Source organism: Bufo gargarizans, chromosome 3, assembly GCF_014858855.1.
Source record: "Bufo gargarizans isolate SCDJY-AF-19 chromosome 3, ASM1485885v1, whole genome shotgun sequence".
In the NCBI taxonomy this organism is placed as follows: Eukaryota; Metazoa; Chordata; class Amphibia; order Anura; family Bufonidae; genus Bufo; species Bufo gargarizans.
The window spans coordinates 279,833,131-279,853,402 of record NC_058082.1 but is presented as its reverse complement, the minus strand read 5'-3'; the positions used below and the strand labels follow the sequence as shown (position 1 = coordinate 279,853,402).

The window sequence follows — 20,272 nt, the reverse complement described above, 5'->3', positions numbered from 1 at the left end:
TGTATTTGCCATATATCTATACGTGTGGCTCTCGGGGCAGCAAAGAAAATCTGTTATCCAGATGCCAGAAGAAAAGTTTAGCCAAGAGTCATATGGGAATTGGGGAAAAATATTGATCTCTGTGTAAATACCCAATGAGCAGCAGGTAGCTAACAAACACACTATTAAAGGGGGGCCGCCAGCTCTTCTGATGTAAATAATTGTATTCCCCATGATATATCAGTTCTGCAGCATCATTTCTAAGAACCATGTCGAGTTCTGTTCCACTTTTATTCCTACTGCAGATTTATGAGAAAAACTACCAACTGAGTGTTACCAGGGGTGGATCACTGCTCGGTCTGACACCATCTGATCAGTCCTGCCAGTATCGGGCTGTGTAGGGACACGCCCCTTTAGCAAGGGAAATGTCAATGCCCATTTGGCAATTTATTCATAAATTTATCGGAGGAATGGCACAGTGCAGCGTTAAAAAGATGCTTCAGAGTATGCATTAAAACAGACATGTCAGGAGAGGTGACATCTGCTTTATTTTTTCAGTATGTAATGCATGCTGTATTATAAATAGATATTTCTAATCCCTCTACCTGGGTCACATTAACTGCTGCTTCAAGGTCGGCAGAGGAAATAATAGTCATTTTGGATGTTTTGTAATGTTTGTTCTTAGTCAGGGTGTACATTACCTCTGCAAGAAAGAATGGTAGACTTACTGTATTCATTGCTCATCAAGATTCCAGGTTCGCTCCCCTACATTTTTCCAGAAGAGTCGGGACCAGCACTGGTACATCTCTCAGCTGGAGGCAGCACAGACCAGTTATGTGCAACAGATCAACAATTTGAAGGAAGTAAGCAATTTTAACTTGATATGGTAGCGTTGCATTTGCCATATGCACTGGCAGGGGTGGACTGGGAACTTAAAGTGGCCGTGGACAAAAAAAAAACACGAAGTGACCTTGTGTTGTAGGCAAGTCCAGATTGACAGAAGGAGGGCCAACAGGCAGTGCCAGCAAGACCCTAGAGCAGCACAAAACACTGCCCCAGCAGAACCAAATGCCACAGTGTATAAACAAATACTGCCTCAGCAGAACCAAATAAAACGGTGCCACCGTAAAATGTATCCATAGACCCCGTAAATCCCTTGGAGGCCAAGTGAGGGTGATTTTTGCCTCCATCGGGCCAATATAAGTCAGTATAATTTTTTTTCTTTTTTTCTTTGCTGTATCCAATGGTGCAGCAATCTATTTCATACAGAGGCATCCAGGGAAAAATAGGATTTTGCATAGGTTCTGCAAATAATACTACTGTTCAGTATAGAAGTAAACCACTACCAACAGCCAGAGGGCTCCTGTTAACAGTGCCATTACACACCTAAAACCATATAAGCAGGATTATAAGGTTTTGTATCCACCCACAGTTGGATAACAGATGTAGTATTAAACAATATGATTGGTTAGAAAATACCTTGATACAATAACTAATGAAAATTTACTGCAACAAAATTGGGTCAACTGAGGGTAAAAATAATCAAACCTGTGTTGATGAAGCCCTTGTATAAAGGTCCAACACTTATTTCGGTTAAAATTCTGCTTCTTCACTGACCAGACATGGGAATAAGTTAGAAAAACATCTGTGGGCCCTAACAATATATTTTGTACAGTAACCAGCTCCGGCCCCTACAGAAATGGATGGTGCTGTGAAGTTCTTCTGCTGCAGAACAGCTGATCAGCGGTGTGAGAGTTGGAACCCTGTCGATCAGATATTGATGCCCTATCCTGCGGATTGTTTTAAACAATTCAGACAGCACTCCAGTTTTTTATGATGCTTAATTGATTTTTATTTGCTGGACATGGTGGTACTCAAAGTAACGTTTCGGGCAAATAGGTTCATCAGGCACAAGAGTGTCCACTGGATCGAAGAAAGAGCTCTTTGCCTGATGAAGGGCATCCTATTTGCCCGAAACGTTGCTTTGTGTACCACCATGTCCGGCCAATAAAAACCAATTAAGCATCATAAAAAAACTGGAGTGCTGTCTGAATTGTTTGACACAAATTGAGTTCCAGGAGGTGGACCCAGGAGTAAACCACACCAGCCACAACAGACAGAGTGCTGTGATCAACTAGGATTACTATCCTGAGGATTGGCCATCGGTATTAAAGGGATTTTGAGACTTCTGATATTGATGACTTATCCTCAGGATAGGTCATTAATATCTGATTGATGAGGGTCCGACACCCCGCACCCTGAATGAAACAGGAAACGCAGCTCTGTTCAAAGTTTAGTGGCCGTGCTGGATTACTGCAACTCGGCTCCCACTGAGGTGAATTGGAGCTAAATTACAGTAACCCAGCATGGTCAGCTCCACTATCAAGAGCCTGGAAAACCCGTCTAAAGTACTAGAAAACCACTTTGACATTTTCTATTTCATTGAAAGAAACAAGGCTATTTTTTATTTTTATGTTTTCTTTGCTTGGTTATAGAGACTTGCTATTGAACTGTCAAGAAACCAGAAATCCAGAGGTATATCTCCACCAGACAATCATCTCAGCCCCCAGAATGATGATGGTCCGGAAGCCAGGTCCAAAAAGACGGAAGCAAATCTAGAAGCTTCTTTACCTACTCCAAGAGAGGCCGAGGAGGATGATGATAAAATCCTTCATGATGTCTTTAATGTAAGTACCTTCCCTGACAGTCACAATTAAGGAAACGTATGGGGTCATTTATTAAGACCAGCGTTGTAGACGCCAATCTTAATACCTGATGCACCGAAGTCAGTGGTGGCGAACAGTTTAGAGGCAGCGTGCCCAAACTGCAATCCAAAACCCACTTATCACAATGTGCCAACACTGCAATTTACACTGAATACTACAGTCCAGTATAGTATATCTTCCATGTAGTTTATCATTTAGCTATAATAGCCTGCCTACACTCTGTATGCTGCCTGTGCTGTTCATAGTGCGCCCTGCGCTGATGAATGGCAGGAGAAGTCTAAGGCATATTAGACTATACACCATAGACTTTTTCCATGGCGCGAGTGCCCCCTCTGTCACCCCTGCTATAGGTTCGCCACCACTGGAGAGGCCCTGGCCTCTACATAACTTAGGTGCATCCACTGCCGGCCTAAATCTGCGCCAGCTCTCTTTCTGGCATAGATTTAGATAATTTTCTATGCCTAAAACAAGAGTAGAAAATAATAAGAGATGGGCCAGCTGGCCCACCCCCTTTCCCACCTATGCTGCGCCCCCGTTTTTAGACCTAGAGTGAGCATGGAAAAGTCACAGTTCAGCCGCAAATCCCCTTTGCGACCGAATCTACGACAGAATAACAAATGATCTCCCTGTATTGATGGGGCCTTCGGCGGCACATAAAGACCACAGTGGGTGCTATACATACTGCAGATTTTGAAATCTGCCGCATGCCCTATCTATATATGCTGCTGATTTTCTCTTGTAGTTATGTGATGTCCATATGACAAGACTGCTATAAGGCAGATTATTTACTTTGAGACTGCCTAAGTAGAGGAGCTGCTGAAACATATTTGGGGCGGTTCCGTTATCCCTAATACGTCTGATTCTGGTGCAATTTGCACAGAAAAAAATGGGGTACATGCCTTGCATCATGTTTTTTAAATGTTTTAGACAGTGTTTGTTGCCTTGTCTGACAGGGTATGACTTAAGATGCAACAATGTGAAATAGAAAGGTGCGAATTAAGCCAACACCATAAACGTAGACTAGGCAAGGTAAAGATGCATGTACCATCGCTGGGTGCCAGGCTAAATTGTTGGACAAAACAACTATTTATCTTAAGCGCTCACCGAAATAAAAGCCCAGCCTGCTACAACCACCTAGCTACAATACTTCAGTATCCAATAAATGGCTGGCTTTCTTTTAATATAGTTTTACCTTTTATTCACAATAAAATGCCTATTAACAGCAATAAAAATAAAAACATATCATATATTAAAAAAAAAACTTTATAACAAATATAATAGCAAGTAATAGTCCCAGTCCTTCTCCTGGTTCCTATTGCGGAGCTCTCACAATTACCTGGAACCTGTATTTATGAATAGCTTTTTTTTTTTTTATGTGGCTTTTTGTTGCCGCTTTTTACTTTCAGACTTTGGTTCTCCAATTGTTACACTTGTTCTGCAGAATGTTCCTTGGCAATGATATATTAAAACCTCAATGTATCCTATGTTGCAGTTTTCACTAGTATCATGTAATTTATATATCATTCACTGCAATACATAGTGTGCTAATTTCTCTTACCGGCATCCAGAAATCCTTTTTCAGTGCTCATTTATAGTTTTTTTTTTTTTATATATATGATATATTTTATTTTATCTTTTTTTTTTATTTATTGTTGTTCATGGGTATTATATTGTGAATAAAAGGTAAAATTATATTAAAACAAAGCCAGCCATTTATCAAATTGTTGGACAGTCTTGGGCTATACATTTTTGTTTCTGTGTTGGCGTTTTCAGTTATTTGCATTGCTTAGAGGGTGATGGCTTATTTACTTGGTGTTTTGTGTTAGCAGCAAGATCTGTCTGATGGGGACTTAGATGTGGACCTGGCGGGGGACGATGAAGTAAACCACTTAGAGGGAAGCTGTTCCTCTGCCAGCTCCACTGCCACCAGCAACACAGAAGAAAATGATATTGACGAAGAGACCATGTAAGTATTAACCCAAATATATGTAACAAGGTTAGGAAATACTTTGCATGGGTCAACTATGTGCGGTCTGCTTACAATGAGATCTGCAACCATAGATGCTTCCTTCAGCTTTTTTTTTTTTGTAATCTACGCAGTTTCTTCCCCATTGGCGACTAATTTCTTATTCCCATTCAGGTCGGGTGAAAATGATGTGGAGTATAGTAGTAATATGGATTTGGAAGAAGGAGAATTGATGGAGGATGCAGCCGCTTCTGCTGGTGCCGCAGGTAAGGCTGAAAACAAACATGTACCATTATGGAAAGTCTTAGCAAGAGGAGTCCCTCTGCCAACGCACATTACAGACTGTTCCAATTTCAGCTTTTCAAAGAGACCAGCATGTGCCTTTTCTTCACCGGAGAGTACAGTACCAATTAATTGGATGCACACAGCGTTGCCACTTCTGTACACTGTTTCTGACAGGGCTTTGTGTTCTCCTCATTGTATAGCTCACTATAAATAGGACCTCCAGGACATGTCTGCCCCTTTTCAGGCGATTGTTTGTCGAACAAAAGCATGAATCAGTAGGCAGCCAATTCTTGGTTTCCTCTTTACATACGTATTCAAAAATGTTTTTATTTTTTTTTTTATTTTTTTTGGTGATGTTAAAAAAGCAACATAATCTCTCCATAGTCATATACCTGAGGTTTAAGATGTAGGCATCTTACAGCAGGAGCACATAAATATTTTAATACCTCTATAACATCTTAACACACACTTCAGTGGAGAGAACAGCCTACTAATCTTTGAAGTATGGGCTCCTGACATGTAATGTAATAATATGGCAGGAGACTAGAGACTTAAAGGCCGCCACCGGTGTGTGAATGTGCCTGTATTTTGTTTTTATCTTGGTAACTCACATACGCTTTCACCATTACGAGAAAAATACAGTGTGATACATTTCTGTGGATTCTGAAAAGCAAAGCAAATGTTTTCTAATTTTTTATTTTAACATATTCTTTTTAATTCAGCGAGTGGACATACCTATGGTAGCAGTAGAACCTCAAGACGCACTGGAACCAACTTGAGCGCCTCCAGCAGCAGTAGTTTATTGGATCTGGATCCACTTATACTTATTCATTTACTGGACCTTAAAGACCGGAATAGTGTTGAAAATCTTTGGAGTCTGCAACCTAGGCCTCCCGCATCAATCTTCCAGTCTTCAGGTATTGTGTTTCAGTGTATGAGATATTGGAAGCGTTGTTAGTACCATGAGCTAGTAGTGGACTTGATCCTTCTGCACCTGTAGGAATAAGTTTTATGTTCACATCCTTGGTGAAGACTCCGACACAAATGCTGTTATTTTTACAGGAAAACTAGTGATGCATACAAAGCTACTTTCTTGCTCGTATCATTGGAGGACTCAGGACCGTGGGTATAGCTGCTGCCACTAGGAGGCGACACTAGGCTAAAAAGTGTTAGCTCCTCCTGCCGGCTATACCCCCTCCAGCCTGGAGAGAGCTTATAAGTTTTTAGCTTAGTGTTGCAGGAGGCAGGCCTACCTGCTTTGCTTTTTTCTTTTTTTTTTCTCTTTTATCTACAGGGGGAAGAGGGTCGCCTAGCCTCCCTGTTCCCGGGGAGCATGGCTAGGGTCGGTTTACCTCCCTGCCCAGCTCCCCCAAGAAGACAAAGAGGACCAGTACAGCCCAGCTCCCCTGCTTCCCTCCAGCCAGGGGGTCACCTGGATACAGCAGACCCTCCTTCCACTCCACTTCGGTGCCAGCGGCTGAGGAGGTTACCCCGCTGGTCTACCGAGGGAGGGTGAACAGAAAAGGAAGAAGATGGGGTGAATAGTCAGGAATGGGTGAGTATTCCATTACCCACTTTCCCTCCCCTGGGTTTCCTGCTGCTCCTCCTCCCTTCCCCAGGCCTTACAGCTCGGTCCCAGTATCCTTAGGAAGAACCCCCAGCCTCTCCTGGCACCCCTTCTGGCCGCCCCACCCGAAAGCGCTGTTCCGACCCTCCGCCCCTGCTCCATCTCAGGCCTACCCTCATTTTGCGGCCTGCTTTATTCCCGGATCTTGTTGAGCCCTTGCCGTGCCTCAGGTGGGGCTTCCGGCGTGTGGTCCCTCTAGCGGGCGGCTCGTGCTTCTTCTGGCCTGCTCCGGCACCTGACCGGCAGCGATTACTAATTTAGGCCCCAATTATTCAGGCCCTCCCTCCTCGCCCTAAATTTAAGGAGCAGGGCTCTTCTTCCCGCCAAATGCAACTGGGGAGGAGCTTCATCCTCTTCCCGCGCTGGCTCCTGCTCTCCTTGTCTCACTCCAGCAGGACACTTCCACTGAGTGACATCAGGACCTGGGATCACCTGCCTCTTTAGTCTCTGGTAGGACAGTCTCCTTTCTCCCTCTTAGTCTGCACACAGATGGCCATGTCTGAACGCATGAGCGACCCCTGCCCGCCATCAGCCCCTCCCACTACGCGTGCGCAAAATGCAAACTCAAGACTCTTTCTGTTCCGCGTGCCGTGTGCCCAGACCAGTCCTAGCCCTACTGCCTGAGCAGCATTTCCCACCTGACCGTGTGGAACCGGATTGGGCCTGTGCCCTCCTCAGGCGACAAACCCAAGGGCAGACCTCCACACAAGCGGGCCAGAACAGCACATTGTTCCTCTTCTGACGCCTCGGCATTACAGTCCCTCCTCGCTCAGGGGGAGATCTCCCCGGTTCCTCTTGTGGAACAGATCACAGGTTTGTGTACAAACTGGTTCTGGACCTCAAGTTGCTGAATCGGTTAGTCAGAATCCAGCACTTCAGAATGGAGTCCCTCTGATCCGTGGTTGCATCTCTGGAGCGTGGTAGGGTCTCGTCACTACCAGTTCGTGGCTCTACCCTTTGACCTGAGGATAGCTCCGCGGGTCTTCACAAAAGTACTCTAACCTCTCCTTGCCCTTCATTGTTCCAGGGGCATAACCATGATCCCCTATCTGCACGACATCCTCATCAAGGCAGCGACCTTCGGTCAGAATGAGGACAGTTTATGCATCACCCTGAATGACCTGGCACGCTTTGGCTGGCTGGGGAACTTCCAGAAGTCATCCCAGCAGGCGGATTGCCATCCTCGGCTTGATCCTCGACAAACGGCTATCCCTTCTGCGGTCAGTTCGTCTTCTCCTGCGGCGCAGACATCCAACGATCCGATTTTGCATGCAGGTGTTAGGTATGATGGTCGCTTCGTCCGTCCTCTCCAACAAGCGAACCTGTCATCCTGGGACAAGTCGCCAGGATCTTTCAACCATGCCATCGTCCTTCTCCCGTGGGTGCGGTCGGCCCTCAGGTGGTGGCTCTCAGCTCCAGCCTTGGACTCTGGCAAATCTTTTCTTCCGGTCTCATGGATGTTCATTACCACCGATGCCAGCCTCCACGGATGGGGCGGAGTCTTCTTGCCTCAGACAGTCCAAGCCAAATGGTCTCAGTTGGAATCCAGACTGCCCATCAACATCCTGGAACTTCGGGACATCCATTTGTCCCTGCTTCATTGGGATCCCCTCCTGAGGGGCCTGCTGGTCCGGATCCAGTCAGACAAGGCCACGTCGGGGGCTTACATCAATCATCGGGGGAAACCCGCAGTCAGGCAGTGATGGAGGAGTCGTCTAAGATTCTGCAGTGGGCGGAGGAACATGTACTGTACTAGTCAATCTACATTCCAGGAGTGGAGAATTCGACGGCGGATTTCCTCAGTAGGGACTGTGCACCCGGGCCAGTGGTCTTTGCACCCGGAGCGTTGGGGCCGGATTTGATAGCAAGCTTCCCGTCTTCATCTCTCGGTCAAGATACCCCCAAGCATGCGCAGTGGACGCACTGGTGGCCCCATGGGACAGTTTATCTCTTCTGTATGTCTTCCCTCCTCTTCCTCTCCTTCTTCTAGGAGACACTCCGTGGCCTCTTCCGCTCAGGGACAACCTTCTCTCTCCTCTCAGGGACCCGTCTTCCACCAACATTTGAAATCGCTACTTTTGATGGCGTGGCTATTGAGACCACCACTCTGAAGCAGCGGGGATTCTCCGTCTAAGTCATCCTCACCATGATTAAGGCTAGGAAGCCAACATCTTCCAAAATGTATCATAGGACTTGGAAATCTTTCATTCGCTTCTGTGCAGACCACATCTTCCCTCCTCTCCGTTTCTCCCTTCCCACAATCCTCTCCTTCTACCAAACGGGTCTTGATTTGGGTATTGGTCTTAGTTCCCTTAAAGGGAAGTTGTCAGCGCTGTTAATCTTTTTCCAGTGGCCTCTGGCACAAATGGTCCCGGTTAAGACCTTTCTCCAAGGGGTGACTCTCACCGTCCCTCCTTATCACCCCCTTTACACTCTTGGGACTTCAACCTTGAGCTCGGTGCTCTCCAATCTGCTCCCTTCGAACTTCGACGCGGTTTCACTCCGTCTTCTTACCTGAAAAGTAGCCTTCCTTGTGGCAATCGCCTCCATTAGACTTGTTTCAGAACTGGCGGCGCTCTCCTGTAGGGAGCCCTTTCTTTTTCTGCACCAAGATAAGGCGGCGCTCTCCGCCCTGTGCCCTCCTTTCTGCCGAAGGTAGTCTCTGCCTTCCATGTCAACGAAGACATCGTTCTCCCCTTGTTCTGTCCCTCGCCTTCACATCCTAGGGAACGGGCTCTCCACAAGCTAGACGTGCCCTGCGGATTTACTTATCTGCTTCAGGATCGTTTCGCTGTACAGACTCTGCTCATTATTCCTGACGGTCCTCGCAAGGGTCTGGCAGCTTCCAAGGTGACGATTGGCAGGTGGATTCGCTTGGCTATTGCTGAAAATATCGCTACTGGGGAAAGGCACCGCCATTCTGTATCGCTGCTCACTCGACCTAGGTGGTGGGCGCTTCTTGGGCTCGCTACCACCAGGCTTCCGTTTGGCAGCTGTATAAGACAGCAACCTGGTCTTCCATGCACACGTTCACAAAGTTCTACCAGGTTTATACCTTTGCATCGGCAGACGCCGCTCTGGGCCGCCAAGCTTTAGACTCCTGCGACTGTGACTTCTATGGGCGTGTGGTTTCTTCCCTCCCCGTGGACTGCTTTGGAACTTCCCACAGTCCTGTGTCCCCCAATGACACGAGCGAAAAAACATCTGTAAGATCTTTCATTAGTAGATTAGTCTAGGGGTTCACATACTTTTTCCACCTGCACTGTGAATGTTTACATGGTGTGTTCAATAGAAACATGGTAACATTTAATTCTCTGTGTGTTATTAGTTTAAGCAGACTGTGATTGTCTATTGATGTGATCAGATCACATTTTATGACCAATTTGTGCAGAAATCCATATCATTCCAAAGCGTTCACATACTTTTTCTTGCAACTGTACTGGCATACATTTACTGACTGGCTGTTCACACTTGCACACTAACTATAAGAAAAAGCCAGCCTTTGTGGTGGCCAGAATCGCGAGCGCGCATAGGTAAGCGAACAGCCCAAGGACATGCACAGTAGTCTTTGAGCTGTTCTTTAAAGGGGTTGTCTCATCCCGGACAATGGGGGCATGTCGCTTAGGGTATGCCCCCATTGTCTTATATGTGCGGGTCCCACCGCAGGGACCTGCTCCTATATCGAGAACAGAGCCCCACAAAGTGGTAACTGGAGGACTCCAGTCTGGCCACCACCAAGCGCTCTCCCCATAGAAGTGAATGGTAGCGCACGCGTATGACCGGCCACCGCGTATGACCGGCCACCGCTCCCATTCACTTTCATGGGTCCAACAGAAATGGCAGAGCCAGCACTCAGCTATTTTCGGCAGCCCCATAGAAAATGAGTGGAGGGTGGATGCACACTCGCAGTGCGCCCTCCACATCTTTCGTGGTTCCGTTCTCGATATATGTGCGGGTCTCGCCACTAGGACCCGCACCTATCGGACAATTGTGGCATATCCTAGCGATATGCCCCTATTGTCTGAGATGAGACAACCCCTTTAAAGCTATGGAAGCCGTAACGCACGCAGATAAAGAAGTATTACAGGTTCAGGGCTTTCTCAATAGCCCTGGATCTGTAATACAAATCGCTACTGCTATCTTTCATCTTGTGAAAGGTGATCTGTAGGAAAGCTTCAGGGATGTGCTGAGCAAGCATGCACAGGCAAGGGAGGGGATTCTATCTTCCCAGTGCAGTTTGTCTGTGCCATCAATCATGCCAAGAGGCAGTGTACCTCTACAGCATCAAATTTACGTGCTTAGCGAACAGCAGAAGCGCCGTTGTCATGATCAACTCTATTATACCAGGCATAATTTTACCTTGTCTTGTCAAAATCTGTTGCGGCATTCCCTAGAAAAATACTTTTTTTTTATCCGAATGATGGCTTTGGTTTGCTGAGGGGCGGAGCTTGGCCACTCCAGAGCTGGCCCTGCCCCTAGGGACACTGAAATTCCTCATTTGCATAATGAATAACTGCCTTTTTTCTAGGGAATGCCGCGACCCATTTTCACAAGGCAGGTAACATTTTAATCAGGATCAATCCTACCAGGCAGTATGCTCGTTTTAGTACGGTTGATCCTGCTGACAGGCACTCTTTAAATCGCTGATACCAATTACGGATACATAAGTGCAAGTGCACCAAAGTCAAATAACTTATAGGGTATATAGTAAAATCTATATAACAGGCCTACACCATAAGCGAACATTAAACCTACAAAACAAATACGTGCACAAATACCCTATCCTTGAAAACGTATATTATTGTAAATTATATAATAAAAAGCCATCATATTGAAAATGAGTCGCACAGTGGATTGACAGGGATTTAATAGTCAGTGCACCACTAATGAGGCCAAGTGAGGCGATCGCCTCAGGCAGCACCAGGTAGAGGCAAGAGGGGGGCAGCAGAAGGGCCATGGGCAATGAGCGCTCTCATTGTGGCAAAGGGGTTAGGATAAGAAATTGGCAAGGGGTGGCGCCGTTTCAGTTTTTGCTTTAGGCAGCAGAAAGGCTAGGTGCACCCCTGGTAATAGTACCTTTGAACGCCACATATACACATAGTGCTCAGTTAACAGTATATGGGATCATAGATAATTGTATAAAGATGGGGTCCAGTGAGATGGACAGGTATTCTCACTGCTCATGACATCTCATGTATGCACTGGCGCATGTGCAGTGAAAATCTCAGAATAGGGACGACCGCTGGGAGGTTAAAACATACACAAGGAACTCGTTTGCTGCAGAATTTCTATAGGTCTTTGGTAGACTAAAGAACAGTTTTTATAACTGTTAGGTTTCCGAAATGTAATTCTGTACTCAGCACCTCTCCACAAACGCACATAGCTGAGGACAGTGGCTGCAATAGTCACATGCCATATCCAGGCACATTTCAGCTGCAGTTTGATAACGGGAGCGGGAGTATTAGAGGAGCGCCACAGAGAACGGCGCTGGAGTAAGGGGCGAGTATATAATGTGTTTTCTTATTGTAGGACCATTTAAAATGTATTTATTTTTGCCCACAAATGAGTACAATGTACTAATAAAAATTGCATTTAGAGGTGTCCCTAGCCTTTAGAGGTTTTGTGCAAGAATGGAGGGGGTCGGGGGTTCCCTGCGCTGGCTCCCTGCTCCCGGCCTTCGATGTTCCGCTGCACACCCTCGCTGTAAAACATCTGGTTTGATGCTGCCTGCAGCCGATCACTAGCGGCAGAGGTGATCGGATCCCCTTGCGTCGTATGACCACTTGTTATGACACCGGGGGAGCTAGTCACTGCCGTGGCTAGTAATTGGTTGCAGGGGGTGTCAAAACGGATTTCTTCAGCGAGGAACTCCAGCAGAGCATCGCAGGCCTGGAGGAGAAGGAGCGGGGAGTCTGTGCCAAGAAGCAGGTAAGTAAGCTTACCTTGACGGGTCCGGCCAAGTGAGAACCCCAACACCCCCACCCCCCTTCTTTTCTTGCACAACCCCTTTTAAGTAAAGGAAAAGGATAAATGCAGAACGCTAAAAATAACATAAATAAAAAATATATATATATATATATATTTAATCTGTAATGTATAAAATGCTTTGTGTTAGCAGAATGCATTGTCTGTTGTATGGGAAAGATCCCTGTGCAGCTGATAACGGTTTTTCTTCCCACCTATAATTTCAGTAGCTACTTATAATAGCATCTTGTATATTGTCAGGCTTTCACTGTGATTCATGCTAATTTAGCTGCCAGACAGTGCAAGCGACATGACTGCTTATCTGCAAAGGCTTGAACTGCTTGCATCGCAGGTCACTTCATAGCATTTATTGCGATTAGAAGAATAGAACATTTGACAAGCAGTTTTCTTTACCTCTTTAATGGTGTATTCCACAGCCCGATGAGGCAGATGATTGTCAGGAGGGAAGCGTTCCCTCCCAGCAGTGGAGGAGACCACTGCTATTATATGCCGATTATTGAGAAAGAAGCGTTCTTTCCCTCCAACTGGCTGCGCGTTCAGTGGGGGTTAAGCGCTGAATTTACATGCAGCGATCACCTCCACTGTATGAGCAATCGCTATTGTGATCTCTCGTCTTCTGATCTGCTGCCCGGCAATGCAGCTCTATCTGTTTCGACTGCACATCTCATGCCTAGAAAAGTAGTTTACTTGCCTGCACTAGCGACCGTTTCACTCGATGAATGAGTGTTTTGCTCGTTCATCGGTTGATCAGCTGCACCTTTGGACGGGCAGATTGTTGGGAATGAGCATTCCCAGGGACGATTATCGGCACGTGTAAATCAAGTGTTTGAGGATGTGAGTTTGCAGTAGCAATCCCTCGTTCTCATACTGTGGAGGAGATTGCTTCCCTCCCGACAATCTGCTGCTCATTGCAATATGTAAATGCGCCTTTACACAGAGAATGCTATCAATCACTGATAAGACCGTTCCTGTGTACAGCTATTAGTGATGAGCGAAGCGAGCTTCGGATGTTATATCCCAAGATGCTTTGTTCAAAACTTCGGATGAGCCGGTTAGTTCGCAACGTCACTTTAAAACTTGAGTTCGGTTTCAAAGTGTTTTTACTTTACTCACTTAAATCAATTACCGCTGTTATTCAATGAAGTTACATGCGACTTTGCGAATAACTAACTTTGTCTCGTTGGAACCCATACATTTTAATACTGTACGGATCTCCGTACAGTTTTAATCCAAAGTATTGAGCGAAGTGACTTCGGATGTAACATCCAAAACTCACTTTGCTCATCTCTAGCAGCTATCAATGACTGACGCTATCTTTGTATATACACTTAGGCTGCTTTCGCATCTGCGCTTTGTATTTCAGTTTTGAGATCCGGCAGAGGATCTCAAAACCTGAGCCTAATGCTTCTGTTCGATTTAATACATCAGAATGCATACGTTCAGTTCGGATACGGTTGTATTAAATTGAGACTGAGCAAACCGGATCTGTCACTAAAAACAATCCAAGTCAATGGGTGACGGATCAGTTTTTTTTGGGATCCAGTTTGTTCCGTTTCGCAGACCCGCTTGCTGCTGTTTTGTGTCCGGTCACAAAATGGAAGAGTTTTGCTCCAGTTTTGAGACCTGCTGGATCTCAAAACTAATACAAAGTGCATGAAAGTAGCCTTACGCAGAGAATACTCTCAATCAGTGATAACACTACCTTGTGTACAGCAATCAGTGAATGACAGCTATCTATGTATACACACTTACACAGAGAATGCTATCAATCAGTGATAACACCTCCCCCATATACAGCTATCAGTGACTGACAGCTATCTTTGTATACACACCTAGGGCTCGTTAACACAACTGTGCCGTTTTTTGCGGTCCGCAAAACACTGATGGCGCCCGTTTGCCTTCCGCACTTTGTGGAACGGAACAGGAGGCCTATTATAGAAATGCCTATTCTTGTCCGCAAACCGGGGCCACGGAACGGAGCAACGGATGCGGACAGCACACAGAGTGCTGTCTGCATCTTTTGCGGACCCATTGAATGAATGGTTCCGTATACAGACCATATGCGGAACGCAGAAAATGGCCTGTATACGGAACGCAAAATACGTTTGTGTGAACGAGCCCTTACACTGAGAATACTATCAATCACTGATAACACCTCCCCATGTACAGCTATCAGTGACAGACAGCTATCTATGTATACACACTTACACAGAGAATGCTATGAATCACTGATAACCTCCCCATGTACAGCTATCAGTGACAGACAGCTATCTATGTATACACACTTACACAGAGAATGCTATGAATCACTGATAACCTCCCCATGTACAGCTATCAGTGACAGACAGCTATCTATGTATACACACTTACACAGAGAATGCTATGAATCACTGATAACCTCCCCATGTACAGTTATCAGTGACAGACAGCTATCTATGTATACACGTTTACACAGAGAATGCTATCAGTCAGTGATAGTACAGACCCCATGTAAAACTAAAGTTAGTTCGGATTTTAATATATAAATTACAAGTTTTACAGAATATTTTCTCACACAACCTGTTCAGCTTCTCCTGCTCTATAATATGCTGCTTGCAGATTGTATTGCATTTCATGATGCCAGGTTCTCTTTAGGCTACCTGCACACAATGCAGATTACGCAAGTTTTCTTTATCTTTTATTTTTAAAGCAACTTTTCATATGGAAAAAACGCAGTATAAGGCCTCATACACACGGCGCAGCCATTCCGTGCATTGGGGACCTGCAATTGCGGTCCCCAATGCACGGGCAACATCCGTGCAGCGGGCCGGACCCATTCAACTTGAATGGGTCCATGGTCTGTCCGCACCGCAAAAAATATGACATGTCATATTTATTTGCGGTGTGGAACAACAGAAAGAAACACCACAGAAGCACTCAGTAGTGCTTCCAGTGTTCCGTTCCATGACTCCGTTCCGCATCTCTGGAATTGCGGACACATTTAAGTGAAAGGGTGCACGTGGCCGTGGATTGCCGACCCGCTGTTTGCGTGCCGCAATACGGCCACGGCTGCCCAACGGCCATGTGCATGACCCCTAATACAGTACCAGCAAAGTGAGTGAGATTTGACAAATCTTGTATACACTAATGGGGTAGTTCTAGATGCCGGCATTAATACCCCTTGCGCTGTCGCATGATGCTCTTTAGTTATGTAGAGGTGGTGATGGTGAACTCTGTAAAGAGTTCAAGAGAGGATTAGGGGCCTTGAGAGTAACAATATGACAAAAGCAATAGTATAGTACAGCTCACCCATTACAGCGAAGTCGCCCAGAAAATGCTGAGCTTGCAAAAGGGAGAATAAAAAATTCCAGAGATCTTCTAAAACAAATCCATCTTTATTGAAGCATATAAAATCCAGTATGAGCCAAAATCAGATATATGTAGTCAAAAAACTGTTTTTGATGCATTTTGGACTGCTAGCCAGGCCAAAACGCGTCACAAATGATGTGGTTTTTTTTTGTTTGTTTTTTACTACATAAGTCTGACTTTGGAGTATACTGGATTTTATATGCTTCAATAAAGATGGATTTGTTTTAGAAGATCTCTGGAATTTTTTTCTTCTCCCTTCTGCAAGCTCAGCATTTTCCCGGACGACTTCGCTGTAATGGGTGAGCTGTACTATACTACTGCTTTTGTCATAGTGTTACTTTCAGGCTAGTCCTCTCTTGAACTCTTGTATTTATATGCAGTAATCTCCTCCACAGTACGAGGAGCAGTGATTGCCAACGCCATTGCTTGTCTCCATACAGAATCATTGTTTGCTGACAGCAGAGGGTGATTAGACGACATGATCTGCTGTCGGCAAACAACGATTTACACAAACAAGCATATTATCCGCCAGATAGTTGCTAACGAGCTTTCCTATGAACGCTTGTTAGCGATTATCTGGCCAATTCTCGGCCTGTGTAAAGGGGCCCTTTAGTCTGATTGCCTGATTTGGAGATGGGAAGGGTTTTTTACTCTAATTAGTAAAATTGGCTTCTACCTCATAAGGACTTTTTGCTTTCCTCTGAAGGAGTCACGGATTGCGGAGCAACTAACCATTGCACTGCAATCTGCGCCTGAAATATGCCTAATTTGGGCGTATTTCAGCTTGATAAATGACCCCCTATGTTACCAATGTGTTTTGTGCTCCATTCGTGAACAATGCAGTAGTCTTCTGCTGTGCTGAATTCTATTGGACTTTAGCTGTGTGCATAGTATGTGGTGGGACTAAAAGCTGTCGCAAGAAATGTATTGGCGGCAATGGAGCAGTCTTCTCAAAGTGTTGGTCTTTTTCAGTATTTTTATCTTCTTGTTTTTACTTGCACAGCATCCTGTTCTCGCAAAGACAGAGAGGCGCGCACACAGACATCATGGCGCGTGTCTCCAGACTTCAAGATGCTGAAGAGGTACAAGTCTCAGGTCCTTGAGGTGCGCAGCAAGCTTTCTGCGGTGAAGAGCCAGATATGTGAAGTCAGGAGCAGTAGTGCTGGGCCTAATGAAGGCCAAACAAATGGCAATGGGGAGCTGGACGCTTTAGCAACCGGAAGTGGGGAAGGATGTAGCAAGTTACAGGAACTCGGAATGGAGTTGCTTAGAAAATCTTCTCTAGCAAGCTGTTACGTGAGAAACAGTAAGTCTTAAATTGCATGTGTCGTACTTTATTATTTTATGGGTTCTTATGCCATCTTCCTGGAACAGATGAGAACTTATTAGACACAGGATGTCCTAGACTGTGGAGGGGTTGAGGATTAAAGTAGTTAGCAGACAAAAGGCCAAACTGTAAGGCTTCTTTCACCCTCGCGGTATTGTTCTGGCAGGCTGTTCCTGCAGAGAACAGCCTGCCGGAGCTGGCTGTATCTGGCATTGCCGGATGTTACTGCAATGCCCACCAGTCTGATTGACAATAATGAGGTACAGTGCAGTGCCAGACGAATTGTAACATATTTGCCAGGTAGTGGCAATGGGACCTTGTTGTTGTCAATTGGGCCGGTGGGCATTGCAACTACAACTGGCAGTGCCGGATCCAGAGAGCTCTGGCAGGCTGTTCTCTGCCGGATGCCACAGGGTTGCTAATTGGATTCATACATTTCCAGCCCAACCGGTGCTAGTGAATAGTGCTGTATGTATCCATAGATCAGATGATGCACTTCAAAAGCAGCCTTGTCATAATTCACATTTTCTCATAAATAACTTATGTTCTTATGATCAGGGAACTTGGGAGCCAGGATTTTCAGCCTTAGAAAATCTACGGAATTATCTATTGGTTGAAAGGATTAATATTTCATATTAGTGTTTGCTATGCCTGGTGTGGTAAAAATGTCCTGTAAAACTTGCTGGTTGTTTAATCTTTGTCAGAGATGCCTACAAGGGATCCGTTACCGGGGCATTCCATTGGCAGTACGTATGGATAGTGGCAGCATTGTGAGTGGACGTGTTTGTGGAAGTGTGAAAGCAAGGGTGGAATCGGAACTCCTCGTTCAGGGTCCATTCACACGTCCGCAACTGTTTTGCGGTCCGCAAATTGCGTATCCGTAAAACACGGACACCGGCACTATAATAGAAATGCCTATTCTTATCTGTGTCTGTGGACAAGAATAGGACATGTTCTATTTTTTTGCGGGGCCGCAAACAGAAGTGCGGCTGCGGACAGCACATTTTGCTTTGTGACCCCATTGAAAATTGCGAAACAGATGCGGATCCATTTTGCGGATGTGTGAATGGACCCTAAAAGTCACATCCAAAGTCACGGGTGCACCCTTGTAGCCTGTCCGGTTGCGTGTGTGCCGGATCGTGACATACTTTTATAGCGGTTTGTGCTGTGATATTTCATCATACTGTGCTAGGTATGCATGTACAGGAGTGTATATGTATGTGTGTAAATGAATCATACATTATATAGTCAGCATTTTTCTTTTCAGATTATCTCAAGTTGACAATCCAATTTAAAGTGCTCAAAAACTAGCTGAAATCCTACTTCTGCCGCACTTTCTTAATACAAAGGGTAATGATTACTGTAATGACCCGCTGGCTATTAGAGCTCACAGAAGAGAGCGTTATTAATGGCAACAGGCCTTTTTGCCATATTTTAGAATTGCGCTTAGCAGCAAACGCATAGCCAGAAATAAAATTTATTTGGTCCCAAAATTAAATTGTCCTTATGCTGCAATGACACTTTTTTTTTTTAGCTTTTAAAGGGGTTTTCCAGTTGCAATGATCTTTAAGCAAGTGCCCACAGCCAGCCTGCTGAAACTGAAGATGTATACTTGCCTGTTCTGGTCTTCCACGCTACTTCATCTTCCGGTCCCCATATCGTTTTATTCTGGTGGTGCATGACGGGCACATGCACCGCTCCAGCCAATGACTGGCTTCAGAGGTGATAAAGCAGCATGTCACAGCCGGAGCCAGTCATTGGATGGGGCAGTGCATGTGACCATGTCCTGCCAGGTGTAAACAGAGCAGGGACCGGAAGATGGAGACAGTGGGTGCAACATGGAGCAGGAAAGTATGGATGGCACTTGCTTAAAAATCGTTATAACAGGAAAACCCCTATAACTTATTGTGTTTTGTAAAAGTGATTAACATATTGTGCAGTCCTTAAATGGGTTTTCCAACCTTATGGGAAACTCCTGCATAGGCTGCCTATAGCTAAAAATACAGATGTCACATAACTTTCTTCATGCTGACAGTTACATGGTCACTTGCCAGTCTTTGATCATTTGGCCACAGAAAGGATAGCGCTGTTCTATTAGAGGCCAGCTGTTCCGTTCCACAAAATACGGAATGCAAACGGATGTCATCCGTATTTTTTGCGCTCCACAAAATGCAAACTGTCATGTGCATGAGCCCTCAAGCGTATATGGTGCGTATTTTATGAACCGGAATCCACTGCTAATGAATGGAGCTATTCACATGGGCGTATACCCGGTAATTTCCATCAGTATTTAAGATCTGAAGCAAGTCCGAGTTTTGTGCTTATGTGTTTCCAAATCGCATATGGGAATGCTTCAAAAATGCAGGGATAAAAAAAAATACGCATGGAAATCCTGAAGCAATACTGATGGTATATCGTCAGGAATCCATGCATAATCCAGAGGCAGAATGCTGACTGATTTCAGTACGCTTGTGTGAAAGAGGCCTAAGGCTGGGTTCACATGTTTTCCTCCCAAAAATAAAAAAAAATAAAAAAATAAAGTTTTGGGGCAGGTTCTTCAGCCAAAGCCAGAAGTGGATCCAACAGGAAGGAGGCGTGTAAGTCCTTCCTTTTGTATTTCCAATTCTTTTTGAATCCACTTCTGGCTTTGGCTGAAAAATCTGCCGCAAAACCTGCTCTAAAAAACTCTGTGAACTTACTGTACCCTAATGGTCTGTTCACATGTGACTGAAATGCTGCAGGTTTTTTTTGCAGCAGAAGATGTACACCGATTCTGTGTGAAATCCACAGCAGAAAAAACATACACAAATGGTGCATTTCTTGTTGCGGATTTCATTGTGGAAACGCTTCAGGTGTGACGCAGATTTCATTCTTCACATTGCAAAGATGAAATCTGCTATGAAAATCCACGCCATGCCGCAGATGTAAAATCTCCTTCATGGGCCAATTCCCGCTGCAGTTTTTTTTTCCCATAAGTGTGGGAATAAAAATTGCCAAAAAACGCACTCAGTTTTTTTAGTAGTGTATTT

The 20,272-nt window shown here is 45.2% G+C and overlaps 1 protein-coding gene across 3 annotated transcripts in view; it reads left to right on the top strand.

Moving 5' to 3' along the window:
• Window positions 1-20,272, top strand: part of TRIM37 (tripartite motif containing 37) — a 105,719-nt gene that overhangs the window by 65,536 nt on the left and 19,911 nt on the right. For 2 of the 3 annotated variants that reach the window (XM_044284923.1, XM_044284925.1), the window contains 6 exons: window positions 728-842; window positions 2,475-2,666; window positions 4,532-4,671; window positions 4,846-4,937; window positions 5,679-5,873; window positions 16,920-17,222. In XM_044284923.1, coding sequence (XP_044140858.1) covers window positions 728-842; window positions 2,475-2,666; window positions 4,532-4,671; window positions 4,846-4,937; window positions 5,679-5,873; window positions 16,920-17,222 — 1,037 coding nt within the window. The remainder of the gene's footprint in view (window positions 1-727; window positions 843-2,474; window positions 2,667-4,531; window positions 4,672-4,845; window positions 4,938-5,678; window positions 5,874-16,919; window positions 17,223-20,272) is intronic. The other variant, XM_044284924.1, reaches the window with a different exon arrangement.